General features: G+C 45.4%; 1 protein-coding gene across 1 annotated transcript; it reads right to left on the reverse strand.

Annotated features, from left to right (window-relative positions):
* Positions 1-714: 714 nt before the first annotated feature.
* DYNLRB1 (dynein light chain roadblock-type 1) lies at positions 715-16,253 on the reverse strand. Its single transcript, XM_080924811.1, has 4 exons — positions 16,190-16,253; positions 9,048-9,123; positions 4,687-4,854; positions 715-1,071 (listed from the first exon to the last, which is right to left on the reverse strand). Exons 1-4 carry the CDS (start codon positions 16,190-16,192, stop codon positions 1,028-1,030), a joined length of 291 nt encoding a protein of 96 aa, XP_080780937.1. The 5' UTR covers positions 16,193-16,253; the 3' UTR covers positions 715-1,027.
* Between the last annotated feature and the right edge of the window lie 232 nt (positions 16,254-16,485).

The raw sequence follows: 16,485 nt of genomic DNA on the forward strand, positions 1-16,485 counted from the left end.
ACATGAGTACAGGTGTCCCTGGAGGCCAGAGAGGGTATGGGGTCCCCTTGTAGCTAGAGTTAGTTACAGGTGGTTGTCAGCTGCTTGACATATATAGGACCAAAAAATCGGGTCCTTAAAGTGTATTCTAATTCAGTGTCTAGTCAACCATAACTAGGAAGCGCACCAGTCTCTGTGCAACAAGGGAAAAAAAAAAAAAAAAAACGTAATGGCAAGTACAGGTGGCTTTCAGAGCGAGGGTCTGGGCCTCGGGAAGAGCTTCTGTAAGGCCCCCCCCCCTGCACACAACAAGGCTGTGGCAGGAGGATGGTTACCAAGAATGAGCTCACTGGAAAGGATGGGTCAGAGTTACTGAGGAAGACAGGGAAAGAGCTGGTTACCTATAGACCCATGTTCCCAGCTGTGAGACTCCAGGAACGACACATTCCTTCCCACCTCGTTCTCTCCCAAGCCCACAGCTCTCAGCGACGTGAGCTCCTGAGGTCTACCAAGTGCATTATGGGTTCTTGGTAGACACCACTCTCTTCCTTTGCTCAGGAACCAGGGCACAAGTATATACCAAGTCTTGTTCAGGAAGTGTGGCACAGGTGCTAGAAGGAACAGGCCCAGGGACCATGAAAACCTGTCCATGGCCAGAAGTTGAGGGTATGTTCATCTTACCATGTGCTAACACAGAAATAGCCCTTTCCAATCTAATAAAGACACAACAGCCAATGAGGGGTGAAGTTACTTTTAGTTTTAGAAACAAAACCAGCTTTCCAAGTGGGACAAATGAACTGAAGGTTAGAAGGAAGCTGGGTGTGGGCTTATCATCAGCTCTTGTTCCGAAGGCTGGAAGTGAGAGCCAAGCTTTCCTAGGGGCTGACTGCATCATCAGAGGCACTCCTCGGTGGGTGGACAGAGCTGCCCTTTATCAATGGCATGGTCTACATGGGCTCTCAGACAACCACCATGTGCCCACTGACATGATTAACACTATTATTCTTGGGAGACATTAAATTAAGGAATGATACAGGAAGCCAGTGGCTTATTCAGTTGGATTCTGAATCACAATCAGGAAATAGTCTTTATCTGAAAAAGAAAAGAACATAAAAACAAATTACTAAATGTAACCCAGGAGGAGGCTAGGAGTAATCACAAACCATACAGTGCAGGGAAGAAAGCTCTCAGAAGAGCACCAGTGACAGGCTGCCTTCCTCAGTTGGGAACAGGAAATAACCTGCCAGGTAGCTGACGGAAGTGAACTGCCCCTTCAGCACACTCATTTAATTTTTATTATTAACAGTAAGATTTGGAGGCTGGTAAGTTAACCTGAGCTCAACCGCCAGGACCTCTGCGGTCAAGTGTGCATGTGCGCATGTGCATATGTGTGTGTGCAGGGACACACTGATGTGCGACTTTAAAGTGACTGACGGATACCTCAGTCCGTCCTATGAAGCCTGCTGACTGAAGGCTGTTGCTGATCTCTACCGTCCTCACAGGCACCCCCACCCAACAACACTCTGACAGCTCACTGGAAGTCAATTGCTTCTTTGAAGCATTTTCCAATGAGACAGTCTCGTGAATCAGACTCTCCACAGAAATGGATAGGCATTAAGAAAACAGGGCAAATTGCTATCTGTCTGGGGAAACCTCACTGATTTGGATCATTTTCTTGGGGCTTAAAGCCAGGGGCTTGTAAATGCTAGGCAAGCACATGAAGGTGTACCATCAACCCCAAATTCATTTATGGGTTTTAGATGCAGATACTCTGAAGCTTTAGCAGCGTAGTTTAGACATGTGGACCCATGCATGGGTGCCCTCATCTTGATGAGGACAGCAGTCTGCAGCTATACAGAAACTGCTTGTAAGTTCTGGGCATCGACTGTATGCCAGGATTAGCTCTGTCATGGCACCTTTCAGGTTTCTCAGGTGGCACCTCAGCAAACCCCCAAATCACTAAATGTATGTTAGTGGGCTACTATTTTACTAATAAACCACGACAACTAACCACTACAAGTGACTACAGTTTCATAGCTAAGCAATCTGCACACATAATAAGCTAAAAGCAAAACTATACAACCAACAAAAGTTGTAAATCCTTCAATGCTACACCAAATACCTGTAGGAGGCAGTGTTTTATAACTGTACATTTAAAAGTGTGCTCATGGACAGGCTGAAGCAGGCAAGGGAGAAAACAGAAGAGTGCTTCTTACAGGAGCTTCACCATGTAGAACCCAAGACTCAAAAAGAGACTGACCTCTTCGCCCTCACTGCATGCTGGGACCAAGCTGAGGCTGCCTGCAGCGATCCTCAGGCAGTCTAGCCCTACTCACAGATGTTCTGGCCCCAAACCCAGCATTTCTGTATTGACCCCATAAAACTGGGTACATAAAAGTGTAAGTAATGATTCTCATCTGAAATACCCCAGAAGTGTCCCAGGGGCTGGAGAGACACTCAGCAACTGGTTAACAGCACTCACTACTTCTGCAGAGACCCTGCAATTAGTTCTCAGGTGGCAGCTCATAATGTTCTGTTATTCCAGCTTCAGGGGATCTGGTGCCCTCTTTACCCACTGATACTGCATGGACATACATATTCCCAGGCACAAATACATAAATGTTTACACACAATGTCACAGACATCCTTAACCCTAATCCTCTACTGAACCCACTCTAATCCACAATGGGAGAAATCTCTGTAATGGGAGGGAATTTAAAGCCATCTGGGGACTAAACATGGTGGCATATGCCTTTGGGGTACCTGAGTGGCAGTATCTGAGTTCAAGGCCAGCTTGGTCTACATAGTAAGTTCCAGAACAACTGGAGCTATGTAGAGAAACCGTATCTCAAAACAACAATTTAACAACTGTTAAACACTGTGCTTACAGGTTTCTGCTCTCACAGAACTTAGTGTGGAGAACAGGAAACAGTGGAAATGTAGCCATACAGCTTGTTAAGAAGGCAATAAGGAATGTAAGGATTGTTCCAGCGGGAGGGTGGCGTGTGCGAAGGCACCAGGAAGGGGGATGCAGCGTATGGTGGCCCCAAGAAACAGCACTGTTTATGGCCATCTCAACATGTGACACACGTGACTCCACGCAAGCCGAGTATGGGTGAGACGCACCACTAGCCGGATCGGGTGCCAGTGTGCTCACGCCCTGCAGTCCTCAGACTCTGTCCACGATCTTCAAAGACAAACTGGAGGTGCTATTGCACTGAGCTAAGACCTGTGTGGTCAGGGCTCTCGGACATCTCTGGGGCTTTAGGCGACACTGTCTACACAGTAGGTGGAGAAACACTGTTTACTAAGTGTTTGTCTCTGTGGCACTATGTCATCTGTCCTTCACATTGAGTTTCTAAGTCTGCACTGACATAACCACTAAGTGTAAAAATGATCCCCATAAAAATGTCTTGTGGAAACAGAGATTGTCCTCCAGAGTCCCACAGCAGCAAGTTGGGGCAGGGGTGAACTCTTCATTAAATTTGATTGTAAGGTTTAGCCCTATGATCTTAACATATTCTCCCCAATGGTGTGTGTCGCAGAGGATCACACAGCACAGACCTCTACCCGATGTTTTATAGGTGTGGGTGTGGAAAGCATCAGGTGGCACAAGCTACGTTAAACTAAGCATACGCAGCACACTTTTAGAATAAAGGCACTGACAGTTCTTTTGTGAGTGACTCAGGTTCTCCTTGCCGACTTTCTAGCCAAGCAGACAAGGGTGGACCAAGAGGCCTGGAAACAGAAGCAACACTGGTCCGCTGCAGGAACTAGCTGGTTCCCCCACCCCAAACCCCAACAGGGTTTGTGTAGCTCTGACTGTCCTGGAAATCACTCTACACCAGGCTGGCCTCAAACTCAAGAGATCCACCTGCCTCTGCCTACATGTGCCGCCACGCCCAGAACCTCAACTCATACTCCTGCCATAAGCACCTCAGCTCACAGGGTCAGATCCACACAGCTGAGTCTGGAGTCTGAGCACCTTCTAAGTTAGACCCTTCCTTAGTTAACCTGTTAAGCAAACTGAGGCACCATTATATAAGAACTTATGCATGTCCAGCCATGGCTTGGCAGAAGAACAGGGAGAAGCAACCACACAGAAGCCCTGTAGAAGTCTGGCTCTCTAGTCTGTGTGAGTTAGAGGAGGCAGAGCAGGAGGCATCCCCATGCCTTCCCTCTGTAGTTCCCAGCCTTGTGGGCTCCTCCCAATGTGAGCATCTCATTACAGAGAATGATCCTAGTCCTAAACACAGGCTTGCTTGTACTACCCAATGACTCAAAATAGCAGCGCTCCAGTGGTGGTGGGGAGCTGGCTACATGGGTTGGAGACAGGACTATAAATTCTTTTTCATATAGAAATAGCCTTTTCACCCTTCTGACTCATATTTTCCTGGCTCTTAAGATTCAGCTCCAACATTCCTTTTTCTGAGAAACCTTTGTTGATGATCCAGGCAGAACTGATCAACCCTTCCATGTCCCAAATTCTTATGGAATTTTTACCAAGTTAAGAATGACCAGCATTAACGTGTCTTTCTCCCTCATGAAACCACAATTCCTCTATGAGGCTTGCTGAGGATCACTGGTGGATGCCACCAAGGCCTACCTTCAACCTGTGGAGACACTAATGTGCCATACTTTCCTGATGGGCCACAGAGAACCTGCTACAAGTTCAGAAACTAAATGTGAAGGTGCAAGTACTCTTACCTGGTGCCACCATAATTTCATTTTTCTTGGAGCGAATTCGAAGGAAGGTTAGGTCATTCTGGGGGTCAATCTCACGAACAGTGCTTCGTGCCTTCAAGATGAAGCTGTGCATGAGGTTGGCATACTGTGTAGTGGTCGGATTGTCCATTGTGCTCTTGATGGGAATGCCTGTGGGAAGGACAAATTAAAACCAAGCAAAAAAGAGTTGGAGGGCTCGAGATATGGCTCAGATGGGTTAAGAGCACTGACTGCTCTTCCAGAGGTTCTGAGTTCAATTCCCAGCAACCACATGGTGGCTCACAACTATCTATAATGGGATCTGATGCCCTCTTTTGTCATACAGATATACAGGAAAACAGAACATTCATATACATAAACACATAAATCTTTGAAAAAGAAAAGAGGTTGAAAGGAAGAGGTCAGCTTATGCTGAGACATATCAGACATAACCCATTACTGTTCTTGGTAAGGCTGGTTCAGCTATAAGCATATATACATATGAAGATGCTTCCCTACCCCAATGTGTTTCTATATAAGTACACTGCTGTCTCTAAAACAGCCCAGTAAGAGGTTGGAGGTATAGCTCAGGGGTAAAGTGAGTTTCCCTATGTAGTCTGTCTGAGACCTGGGTCCAGCACCTAGCACAACACAACTGTGGTGGTTTGAATATGCTTGAACCAGGGTGTGGCACTACTTGAAGGTGTAGCCTTGTTGGAGTAGGTATTCTCACAGTGGGTATGGGCTTTAAGGCCCTCACTGCCTGGGAGCCAGTCTTTTTACACCAGCTTTCAGATGAAGATGTAGAACTCTCAGCTCCTCCTGCACCATGCCTGCCTGGATGCTGCCATGCTCCCACCTTGATAATTGATTGAACCTCTGAACCTGTGAACCAGTCACCATTAGATGTTATCTAAGAGTTGCCTTGGTGTTTGCTCACAGCAATAAAACCCTAACTAGGACAGAAGTTTGTACCAGGAATGGGGTATTGCTGTGATAGGCCTGACCATGCCTTTTGTTTGTTGGATTTTGGGACTCTGGATTTGAAAAAACAGTGGAATGCTTTAAATGGGGCTTAATGGGCTATCCTAGTAAGAATATGGAAGACTTTGTTGCTGAGAGTGATCTGAACTGTGCAGAACTGGCCCAAAAGATTTCATTAGATAATAATTTCAGTATGAGGCCTAGAAACTGTTTTTGTGATATTTTGGTGAAAAATGTGCCTGCTTTTTGTCCTTGTTTGAAGAATCTAGCTGAGGCTAAGATAAAGAGATTTATACTAATTGTACTGACAAAGGAAGTCTCATAAAAGCTCAACAGAGACTTTGTTCTGGTTTAGCCTCATGAAGAATGTTTTAATGAAAAGAAACATGATGAGAAAGGAAAAATACAAATGGTTCAAGTATTAAGGGGCTCCAGGAAGTAGAAAGGAAGTGCTCCAGCAGATAAAGGAAGTGGGACTTCGGAGCAAGGTCCTGCCCAGCTGAATTTTGGTCCAGGCATGGTGGTACACTCCTTTGATCCCAGGAGACAAAAGCAAGCTGATCTCTGGGTTCAAAGCCAACCTGGTAGGAAGGTTCCATCCAAGAGAAGTCTGCCCACTTATGAAGAATGTGTTACAGGTGACTCTTCACATCCAAGTGGCTAGAGATAGGCCCTGTGAACAAACAGCTTGGAGATTAGCCAAAGGTAGCCTCCAACCTTATTTTATCAGGCACCAGGAACATGTGAAGCAGCTGAGCGGGAGGGTGAAGGCACAGGAATGGACCGCAGTGGTCACTTGTCTTTAAGCGGCTGACGCTTGGACCTCAATGCTGCTATTGGATCCTAAATGGCAAAACCATGCAGCCCTGAACCCCATGAGGCCTCTCCACAGCTGTACTTTTCTGAGGGTGGCAGTGTGACTGGTACCTGTTACTATCTATCCACAATGGATGGTCCTGAAGGAAGGACCCTTGAGTCTGATAACATCCCAGTACCATGCAGTTTTTCTTTCGAGTAGTTATAGCCCAAGCACCACACTATTAGGAAAGTAGACATTAAAAAAAAAAAAAAAAAAAAAAAAAAAAAAAAAGATTTATTATGTATACAGCATTCTTCCTGTATGTACACCGCAGGCCAGAAGATGGCACCAGATCTCTTTATAGAAGGTTGTGAGCCACCATGTGGTTGCTGGGACTTGAACTCGGAACCTCTGGAAGAGTAGACAGTGCTCTTAATGTCTGAGCCTTCTCTCCAGTCCAGGAGAGTAAACATTTATACATCTCCCACTAGACTATTAATTCCCTGGGGGCTACATGTGAAGCATCTACTGATTTTGGTATTTGAGTTATTACTGGAGTTTACCTTTAAATAACAGAATGAGTTTGGTTCTATATCAAGTAGGCAAATATTAAGGTGCCAGCAACCTTAACCATTCAGCAGCTCAATCTAAAAAAGAGAAGGTAAGGGAGCAGGAACCAAAAACTTGGAAGAGTTTTAAACAAGGACAAAATTAAGAAGGATGACAGAGGTGGGGTCCTCACAGATGCCTACTATTTATTCTTAGGCAACCTAGCTTAGTTCAAGCTCTTTTCTTCACAAACACTGTGTAGCTTGCAGAATTACATAGTTACTGGGAAAGCACATTTTTGAGGCATGCTGCAGTCAGGTGCTCTCAGAACAAAAAAAACCTACCCAAGCCCTTCAGTGGGACTGGTGGGTAGAGCGTTTGCCCAGTGTGCGCAAGGCAAGGGATCTGAGCCCCAGCACTGAGAAAAGAAGCATCTACTAGATACTACCACCAAGCTCACTCCATACTAGAAGCAGCTGAGAGCCAGATACTTGGTTGACAAAGCAGAGGCTGCACAATCCTAAATACACCCCTAGCTTAGGAGCCCAGGATCTCATGCATTCTGTCCTTGAACTCACAATGTAGCTGAAGATGACTTTTTTAAAGCCCAGTTCTTGAGCCTCTATCTCCCAAATACTGGATTACAAGCTAATGCCACAATGCCAGGTACTTAACTGATCTCTCTGAATCTCAATTTCCTTGTGGTAAAATGGGTTAAGAAAAACAAACAAAAAACAACCACCACCACTACCACCAACAACAAAAAAACTCTTTAAACCAGGGTCTTGTTTAGCCTTGGCTGACCTAGAACTCATGGGATGGACCAGAATAGCTAGGAATTTACCATGGTCCTCCTGAGTAGTAACACTGCAGATTCACTGCTACATAAAGACCTAGCCGCTGCTGTTTTTTTAAAAACTAGTTATGCATATGTATGTATTCCTAAGGGGGGCACCATGTGCATATAGCAGCCTGTGGAAGTGAGAAGGGGGATCAGATCTCTCAGAACTAGAGATACAGTCCTAGAGCTTAGCTTCTTCAAAGAGAAGAATCTAAGAAAGTCTCAGAAGACCAACAGCTACAGCCATCTCAGACATCCAGCTCTTTGGGCTGCTCACGCCAACAAACTGAGTTTGCAGCTTTGGCACACTGGGCCTGATGCCCAGTCTGTCAGCTAGCTGTCTGTCTGTATACCAGGGGCCAGAAGCAGGGTCTATGTGGTTCAACTGGAGCTTGACCACTTCTCTCTGCTGTCTCTTGGATAGGTTCATGAACCTCTCTCCAAGGCTGGTCCTTAGGGCTGTTGGCACCATCCGGGTCTACAGACCCCCAGGTGTACTCACTTAGATTTGAATCTTGGTTCTGTAGGCTAGAGAGATGGCTCTTCCAGAGAAAGGACCTGGGTTCAATTCCCAGCACCCACATGGCAGCTCCCAACCTTCTGTAACTCCAGTTCTAGGGGACTGACATGCTTCTGGCTCCTCATGCACTGCGTGTATATGGTGGACACTTAACACACAGGTACAAACACCCATATGCAGAAAATAAAACTAAAAAATAAATCTTACAAAAGATTTTGGCTTTGTAACAAGAGACAACCATCATCAATTAAATTTCTTCCTGTCTCCGTGTAGCCCTGGCTGTCCTGGAACTCGCTCTGTAGACCTGCCTGCATATGCCTGAGCCCATGGCATTAAACATGTGATCCTCTACTGCCTGGCCTATGAATTAAATTTCTAAACTCAAGTTTTCTCAATAAACACAGATAATAGGGCTGCCCGAAGGAATAAACACCTGTTCTCAGAGTTCGTAGTTAGTACAAAGTTCCAGGACAGCTTAAGTTACACAGAATACTCTGCCTCAAAAAATGAATTAAAAAAAAAATCACAAGAATAGTATCAGAACTTTGGAAATGTTTTAACGAAAGAAATTAGGATGAATCTGGGTTCGTTAGGACTGAGGAAGGACAATGTATATGGTGTGGGCTGTTTTCTGGAGACCTGCCTGGGTGCAGGATGGACTAAGTGCCTACCTTCTGTGTTCACCACGATGATGCCCTGTACTCCTTTCTGGCTCTGAAGCCTCTTGAGTGTTTCCTCTACCTCTGCCTGCCAGAAAAAAGAGACCAAGAGTAGGAGTCAACAGGCAGACTGGATTAACTTCTTCAGATCCTAGCCCACGAATAGCATTCATCTATAAAGCAAGCAATACCCAGGCATTTGGCAATGCTCCAAAGCTGCCCTGGCCGGGCCAATATGGCCCATGTAGGCCACCACTGTCACCGTTGAGATTCAGCCCCAGCATGAGGTGCACTGCTTCTGGTTCCATACACCAGACAGTTATCCCCTCCCTGCCCACACCAGCTATTTGAGAGCCAACTATAAACACCATTCCCTGGAATACACACACACCCATGACCCATGACTTACACATACAGCTCAGTATTCTGAACAAAAACAAAAGCCTAAGTAGTAGTTTTTAACAGAAAGAAGGCACTTTGTTTTTTGTGAGTTAATATTTTAAAATATGGACTTCAATACAATAGGATATTTTGTAAACTGAAGTTCACATAAGCTTTGGGGAATCAAGAGTCCTAAGACTTGAACCCAGATAAGTACACTTGCCTGTTCTGATCCAATCCAGCAGGTGGCCCAGACATAAATTATATAAACTAACATATAGTATACATGTGGCATGCACTCACTGATAGTGGACATTAGCCCAAAAGCTCTGAATATCCAAAATACAATCCACAGACCACATGAAGCTCAAGAAGATGGAAGACCAAAGAGTAGATGCTTCAGTTCTTAGAAGGGGGAACAAAATACTCACAGGAAGAAATACAGAGTGTGGAGCAGAGACTGAAGGAAAGGTCATTCAGAGGCTGTCTCACCTGGGATCTATCCCATATACAGTCACCAAACCCAGACAATATTGTGGATGCCAAAAAGTGCATGCTGATAGGAACCTAATATAGCTGTCTCCTGAGAGGCTCTGCCAGAGCCTGAGAAATACAGAGTCAGATGCTGTCAACTAACCATTGGACTGAAAATGGGGTTCCCAAGGGAGGAGTTAGAGAAAGGACTGAAGGAGCTGAAGGGGTTTTCAACACCATAGGAAGAACAACAGTATTAACCAACCAGACCCCCTAGAGCTCCCAGAGAATAAACCAGGGTATTTGTCATAATACTAATACTTCTTAAGATTTGTTAGCCCTGCATGAGGAGGTTAGTTTAAGAAACGCAAAGCCTTTGTCTTTTGACACTGCCAGCACTGCAAATGTTAGTCTAAAAAAGTTACAGGCCATTTTTCCTTCATGGTCTTTGTTTATATCTCTTATTAGGTGTAGCAGGCACAACTTTGTTCCATGACTAATAGAGTGCCTGGCTATTATAGATTAAAAAAAGACAGCAAGAGTCTCTCAGAGGTAGATCAACCTAAGACAGGCCATGAATGGTAGGCATCATGTATCAATGATGGGTAAGGTCCACATTCTTGAGAGGACGCCTAAGACTGGCACAATCTTCCTGCACTAATAGCTGAGACGGCTTTGGCTTGTATAGAAGCATGTGGGGAGCACTTTCAGAGTTAACTTTGACTTTTTGGTTATGATCAATCATGAATGAGTCTGAGTCTGCTGACATCTTTGTTTTTAATTAAGGCATACATTATACCCTGCCAAGTTCCTTTGCTTATGCATACATCCTTGAGATTGTCCTAGCCTGCAGGAAACGGCCTTAGTCAAACACAGACACTGTGTGCCATACGCTTGTCACAAAAGCATTTGTGGCCATTGTTTATCTTCTGAAATTGGTCATATTTTATGCTGCTTGCTTTCAAAGACACTGAGAAAATATACTTGTTTGCTGGCATAGTATTGACCAGCAGCCCTCCAATACCTGCTTATTGCATCTTTCTGCCTCTCCTATAATCATCCCCATTCCCTCCCCTAGGTGTGGTTCCCATGTTGACTAAACAGCTAGCTCCAGCAGTTCCATGAGATAGATCCATTACACTCTTCTGGCACCATTTGACACATACATGCAGGGAAACACAAATTTTAGCTCTACCCCTCAGAGGAATCTACAATGGTGGCTGTGGGTTTGACACATTTGACATCTAAAGAATATATGCTTATGTGGTGGCTTGAATGACAATGGCTCCCAAAAGGCTCATGTTTGAATCTTTGCCCCCCCCACCCCGTGAGTGAAACTGTTTAGGGAGTATTAGGAGATATGGTATTGTGGAAGTATGTCACTAGGGACAGACATTCAGGTTTCAAGAGACTCAGGCTATTCACAGCCCGCCTCTGCTTCCGATTTACAGATGAACATGTATGTTCCTGCTACCCTCGTAAAACCACAATGAACTCTGACCCTCTAAAACCCTTAGCCAAAAATTAACTCATTATAAGTTTCAGTAATGATTTGAATGCCTGGTCCCCAATCAGACTGTTGAGGATGAAGAGGTGTGAACTTCCTGGAGATGTGTCACTGGAGCTGGGCTCTGAGATTTGAAAAGCCTGGGCTAGGCTGTCTGTCTGTCTCTTTCCACTTGCTCCCTGACTATGGACCAGGATGTTAAGCTTCCAGCTACTGCTTAAGGACCATGCCTGTGTCCTTCCCGCCATGATGAGACTAGCTTCCTGAAACTGTGACCAAGCCCCAATAAAGCTTTCTTTTATAAGGTTTGCCTTGGTTGTGGTGTTTCTTCACATCAACAGAAATGTAACTGTTATGGTTTGTTTATACTGGACCCAGGGAATTGCACTATTAGAAGGTGTGGCCTTGTTGGAGCAGGTGTATCATTGTGGGTGTGGGCCATAAGACCTCCACCCTCACTGCCTGGAAGTCAGTCTTCCACTAGCAGCCTTCAGGTAAAGATGTAGATCTCTCAGTACCTCCGTGTCCAATAGGAGATAGAAAACAGAAAACACATCCAAGATACATACATTACAAATACCTGAAAGATTTTCATTTCTTTACAAGGAATAAAAACTCAACAATGCAGGACCATTTTGATGCTGGCTTCATTAAGGCAAAGCTCTCAAGGCCAATACCACCTTCCGCACCCAGAAAACCTCACAGCACAGTGTGCAAAGCCTAAGAACTGGTCCTTTTGTCTCAGAAATGCTTTGCTTGAGATTCATCCTAAGTAAATAATCTACTCATTTAAAAGAAACTACCAAAAGTTATAGCCCACAGCATTATGACTGAGTTAAGAACTGGAGACAACATAGACTGCACAGCACAGAAATCGTTTGCCAAACTCTGTTGCAACCATGGCTAGGTGTTGTGGTACACATATGTAATCCCAGCACTCTGGAAGCAGAGGCAGTAGATTCCTTCGTTTAAGGCTGGTCCGGCCTGTATAACAGGTTCCTGGACAGCTAGCACTTCATATTCATTCACACACACACACACACACACACACACACACACACACACACACACACCATTTTATCAACTATTATGCAGTAAATATTTATCATAGCTGGTTGATGGTGCACACCTTTAATCCCAGCACTTGGGGGCAGAGGCAAATGGATCTCTGTGAGTTTGAGACTAGCCTGGTCTACACAGGGAAACCCTGTCTTGAAAATAACAAAAATAAATGATGTAACAGCATGGTTTGTTTAAATGCTTTTAGCCAGCAAATAAATACCAAACATGGACATCTTAAAGATATACATGTTAAGAAAAGATAGGAAAAGAAACCAGCTACATGGTAGATTAAAATTGAACAAAAAATGTGAATGATTTTAATAGAATGAGCCAACCAACATGAACTATCCTATAGAATAGTTCTATATGGCAGGAATGTCAAAGAAAAAGGCAATTACTTTCAGTACTGTTTGTAGAGGAAACTAAAATAAATGTATGAGCATAGGGTTCTGTTTAGCCTCGAATGAAGTAGGTTTGGAAAAGTAGGGGTGTGTGTGTTTGGAATGAGTATGAGTGTGTCCTTATATGATCTGAGCCTCATGAGTGGGGGTTCAGATCCACAGGCTCTTGTAATAATAGCTTGGTTTGGTTTTGGGGTGTGCGTGCGTGTGCGTGTGTGTGTGTGTGAAGACAGGGTCTTACTATGCAGTACTGACTGACCAGAAACTATGTAGACCAAGCTGGCAATGAATACAGAGAGACCCTCCTGCCTCCTCTTCCCAAGTACAATATGAGCCACCACCCAGGAGGCCAGAAGAGGGTAGTGGTTCTCAGGAGCTGGAGTTACAGGCAGTTGTAACTTGTCTAATGTGGGCATTGGGAACCTTCCTCTGGAAGAGTAGTATGTGCTCTTAGACACTAAGCCCTTCCTGCAGATCAGAATAAACATCTTTATAGTATCATAGATCATAAAATAAACCTTATGGCCAAAATTACACCAATATCAATGAGTATGGTGGCACATACCCAAAATCCCAGCACTTAGGAGGCAGAAGCAGGATTGGTTAAATGGCATGGTGTGTGCTATATAAGGCACAAAGAAAAAAATAGTCCCACGCACCAAACATATCAAAAAGGAAGCATACCCAGCAGTCAATGGTAGTTAGCTTGGGGGGAGGGGTAAGAAATGACTACAAGCACTTTCTACAGATTAAATATAATAGTGTGGCATGAGTTTATTTGGAGTGTTCATCTAAATATGTAGCAACTTTATGAATGCAAACAACAATATAGTACTGATTATAGAAATCTACCCTGTATAAAAAATCAGAGCACATACACATTAATGTAAATTACTCTGTGTGTGTGTGTGTGTGTGTGTGTGTGTGTGTGTGTGTGCGCGCGCGCGCGCGCGCGCGCATGGAACACACCTTTAATCCCAGCACTTTGGAGGTGGAGGCAGGCAGATCTTTGTGAGTTCTAGGTCAGCCTGGCCTACAGAGGAACTTTCAGATATATATACACATTCTGGTATATAAAGAACTCCCTGGTCTACAGAGGGGTTTCACAGGTACACACAAACATACACAGAAACTGGTTGTTCCTGAAGGAGACTGAAACTGGGATTAGGATGAGCAAGAGATTTTTCACTTACTTTTGTATTTCTTAAAACTCTGAACATGCTACTAAATGTTTTAATATATTGATGTATTTACTTTATATATGCAATATGTGTATGCCAGACCCTGCAGAAGTCAGAAGAAGGTATCAGATCTGGAAGTGCAGTTATAAACAGCTGTAAGCAGACATGTGGGCGTTGGGGATTCAACCTGAGTCTCCTGTAAGAACAACAAATACTCTCAATGGCTGAGCCCATTTCTCCAGTTTCCTATTAAAGTGTTTACAGGTAAATGTTGTGAAAAATAACATTGCATAGGTTTGAAGCAGTACTGGTTCTGATGATGTAGAGACATTCTTTGTGATGTGAAAAACACAGAACCCCAACTGAACAGTTGGTGCTGGCTATGACACAAATGGGATAGCGCCATATCCAATGGACTCTAGCTCAGTGGTTCTTAACCTTCCCAATGCTGCGACCCTTTAATAAGTTCCTCATATTGTAGGGACCTTAGCCACAAAATTATTTCACTGTTACTTCATAAATGTAAATATTTGATATGTGATCCCTGTGAGGGTCGAGGCCAACAGGCTGATAACCACTGTCTAGGTGATACCGTTGTTTCCATCTCAATTGCCTTTTTATCTATAGTTTTCTGGGGATGAAGAGATGGCTGAGTAATTAAAAGCACTGGGTATTCTTCCATAGGAGTGAGTTTGACTCCCAGCACCTATATGGTGGCTCACAGCCATCAGTAAATCCAGTTCTAATCTGGTCCCTCACCAGGCACGTCATACATACACATGTAGTCCCCAAGCAGCTTGCTGCAGCTGTCAAAATGGCTGCACCTCCTTTACTGCCTCCGCCTCTGCAGCCCTCACAGGAGCTGTCCACAGTGTTGGCAACTTCTCTCAGGCCTTCCTAAACAGCTCACAGTGATGGCACCTCAGCCAAAGCGGCCTGCAGCTGGGAAGGCTTTCCAGTCCTAGCTCACTGTCCTGATGCTGTGTGTGGGGAAAAAAAAAAAACACCAATCCCTGAAGAGGAAAACGCACCAATCCCAGAGCGCCCCAAGCTCAGGACTCCAAATCCTAACCAATTCTCACAATGGAACTCTCTGCCCTGAAAGGCTCCGCCCCCTAAGAAACCCCATATAAGCCCCATTCTTTGTAGGTTTCCTGCTGCCTGCTCCCCAGAGCAGAGACAGCGACTCTGGATTTGTCTCTGTAATGGAGCTCCTGGGCTGCTAGGCTCGGTTGGGGATTACCCTCCTGAGAACTGCAACACCTCAGCTGAGGAGACTTCCTCTCAGAGTGGAGTGCTTCAGCATGCCCTGCCACTGGGATAACTTCTCCCCTCAGAGATGTGTGGTTCCTGGGCTTCCAAAGAATACCCAGGATCCACTTATCGCAGCAGGAACACTTACATACAAGGACAACACTACCTACATACATAACATACTTAACTAAAAAAGAGCTTCTCTTAAGTTTTTGTTTTGCGACACTGACCAAGACAAAACAGAGCTTGGGCGTTTTATATCCCAAGCTACCCTCCAACTGCAAATCCTTTTGCTCTAGCCCTCCCAGCGCTGGGTCTCCAAGTGTGCCGTTGTAAATAAGATTCTGAGATTTGGTTTAACGATGGAAAGGGCCTTTTAAATTCTGTACACTTGTGAGGGTTGAAAATACCACCCTGTTAAGGTAGGCAGAGATCTGGGGATCCCAGAGTGAACCCCGCTGGTTCCTGACCCCAACACCAACTGAGCCCACAGGCGGCAGTCAAGCCTACAGAGTTCGAATCCCAGGACTGTCTTTGGATTCCAAGTGTGAAGATGGCGCTCATGGCCGTACCTACTTCACAGAGTGGAGGAGAAAAGCAACGTACGTAAAGCGCCTATGTCTATGGCGCCTGCCATAGGCCGGACTTCAGAAAACGTTGCCGCCAGGCTGGGGTCTCCCAACACTGGCCAAAAAGCTAAACTGTAATCGAGCCGGAGGGCGGGCCTCCGGGGCGGCCCCTCACACACCAGCTTCCGGTCGCACCGCCTCGGCTGGGACTAAAGGCCCGCAGCCCGGGGTCCCGCGGGGCGACGCCCAACGACTAGAACCCCTGCCGGGGGATGGCCACGCCGGGCGGCCGGAGCCCACTACCGCCGCCTGGGTGGACACTCACCATCTCCGACAGATCCAACAGCTCCGAATCGCCAACACTCAACCGCGTTCCCCGCCCTTCTGAGCCTGCGCACAGTCCTTTGTGGAGACGGACAGATCGGACAGCCTATCAGAAGCCAGAAGTGATGGGGCGGGCTGCCGTGAGTCAGCGACGCAAGGACTCCACCCTTTGGGAAACACTGAAGCCCTACGGGGGATTTCCTTTCTCCATCTGTGAGGACGAGATGTCAAGTCTTGTCCGTTTTCAGTATTCAGTTGAGGTCCCTGGGCGAGGCCAACTGTTGCTGAACTTCCTTT

Source organism: Micromys minutus, assembly GCF_963924665.1.
Source record: "Micromys minutus genome assembly, chromosome: 11".
NCBI classification, from domain to species: Eukaryota; Metazoa; Chordata; class Mammalia; order Rodentia; family Muridae; genus Micromys; species Micromys minutus.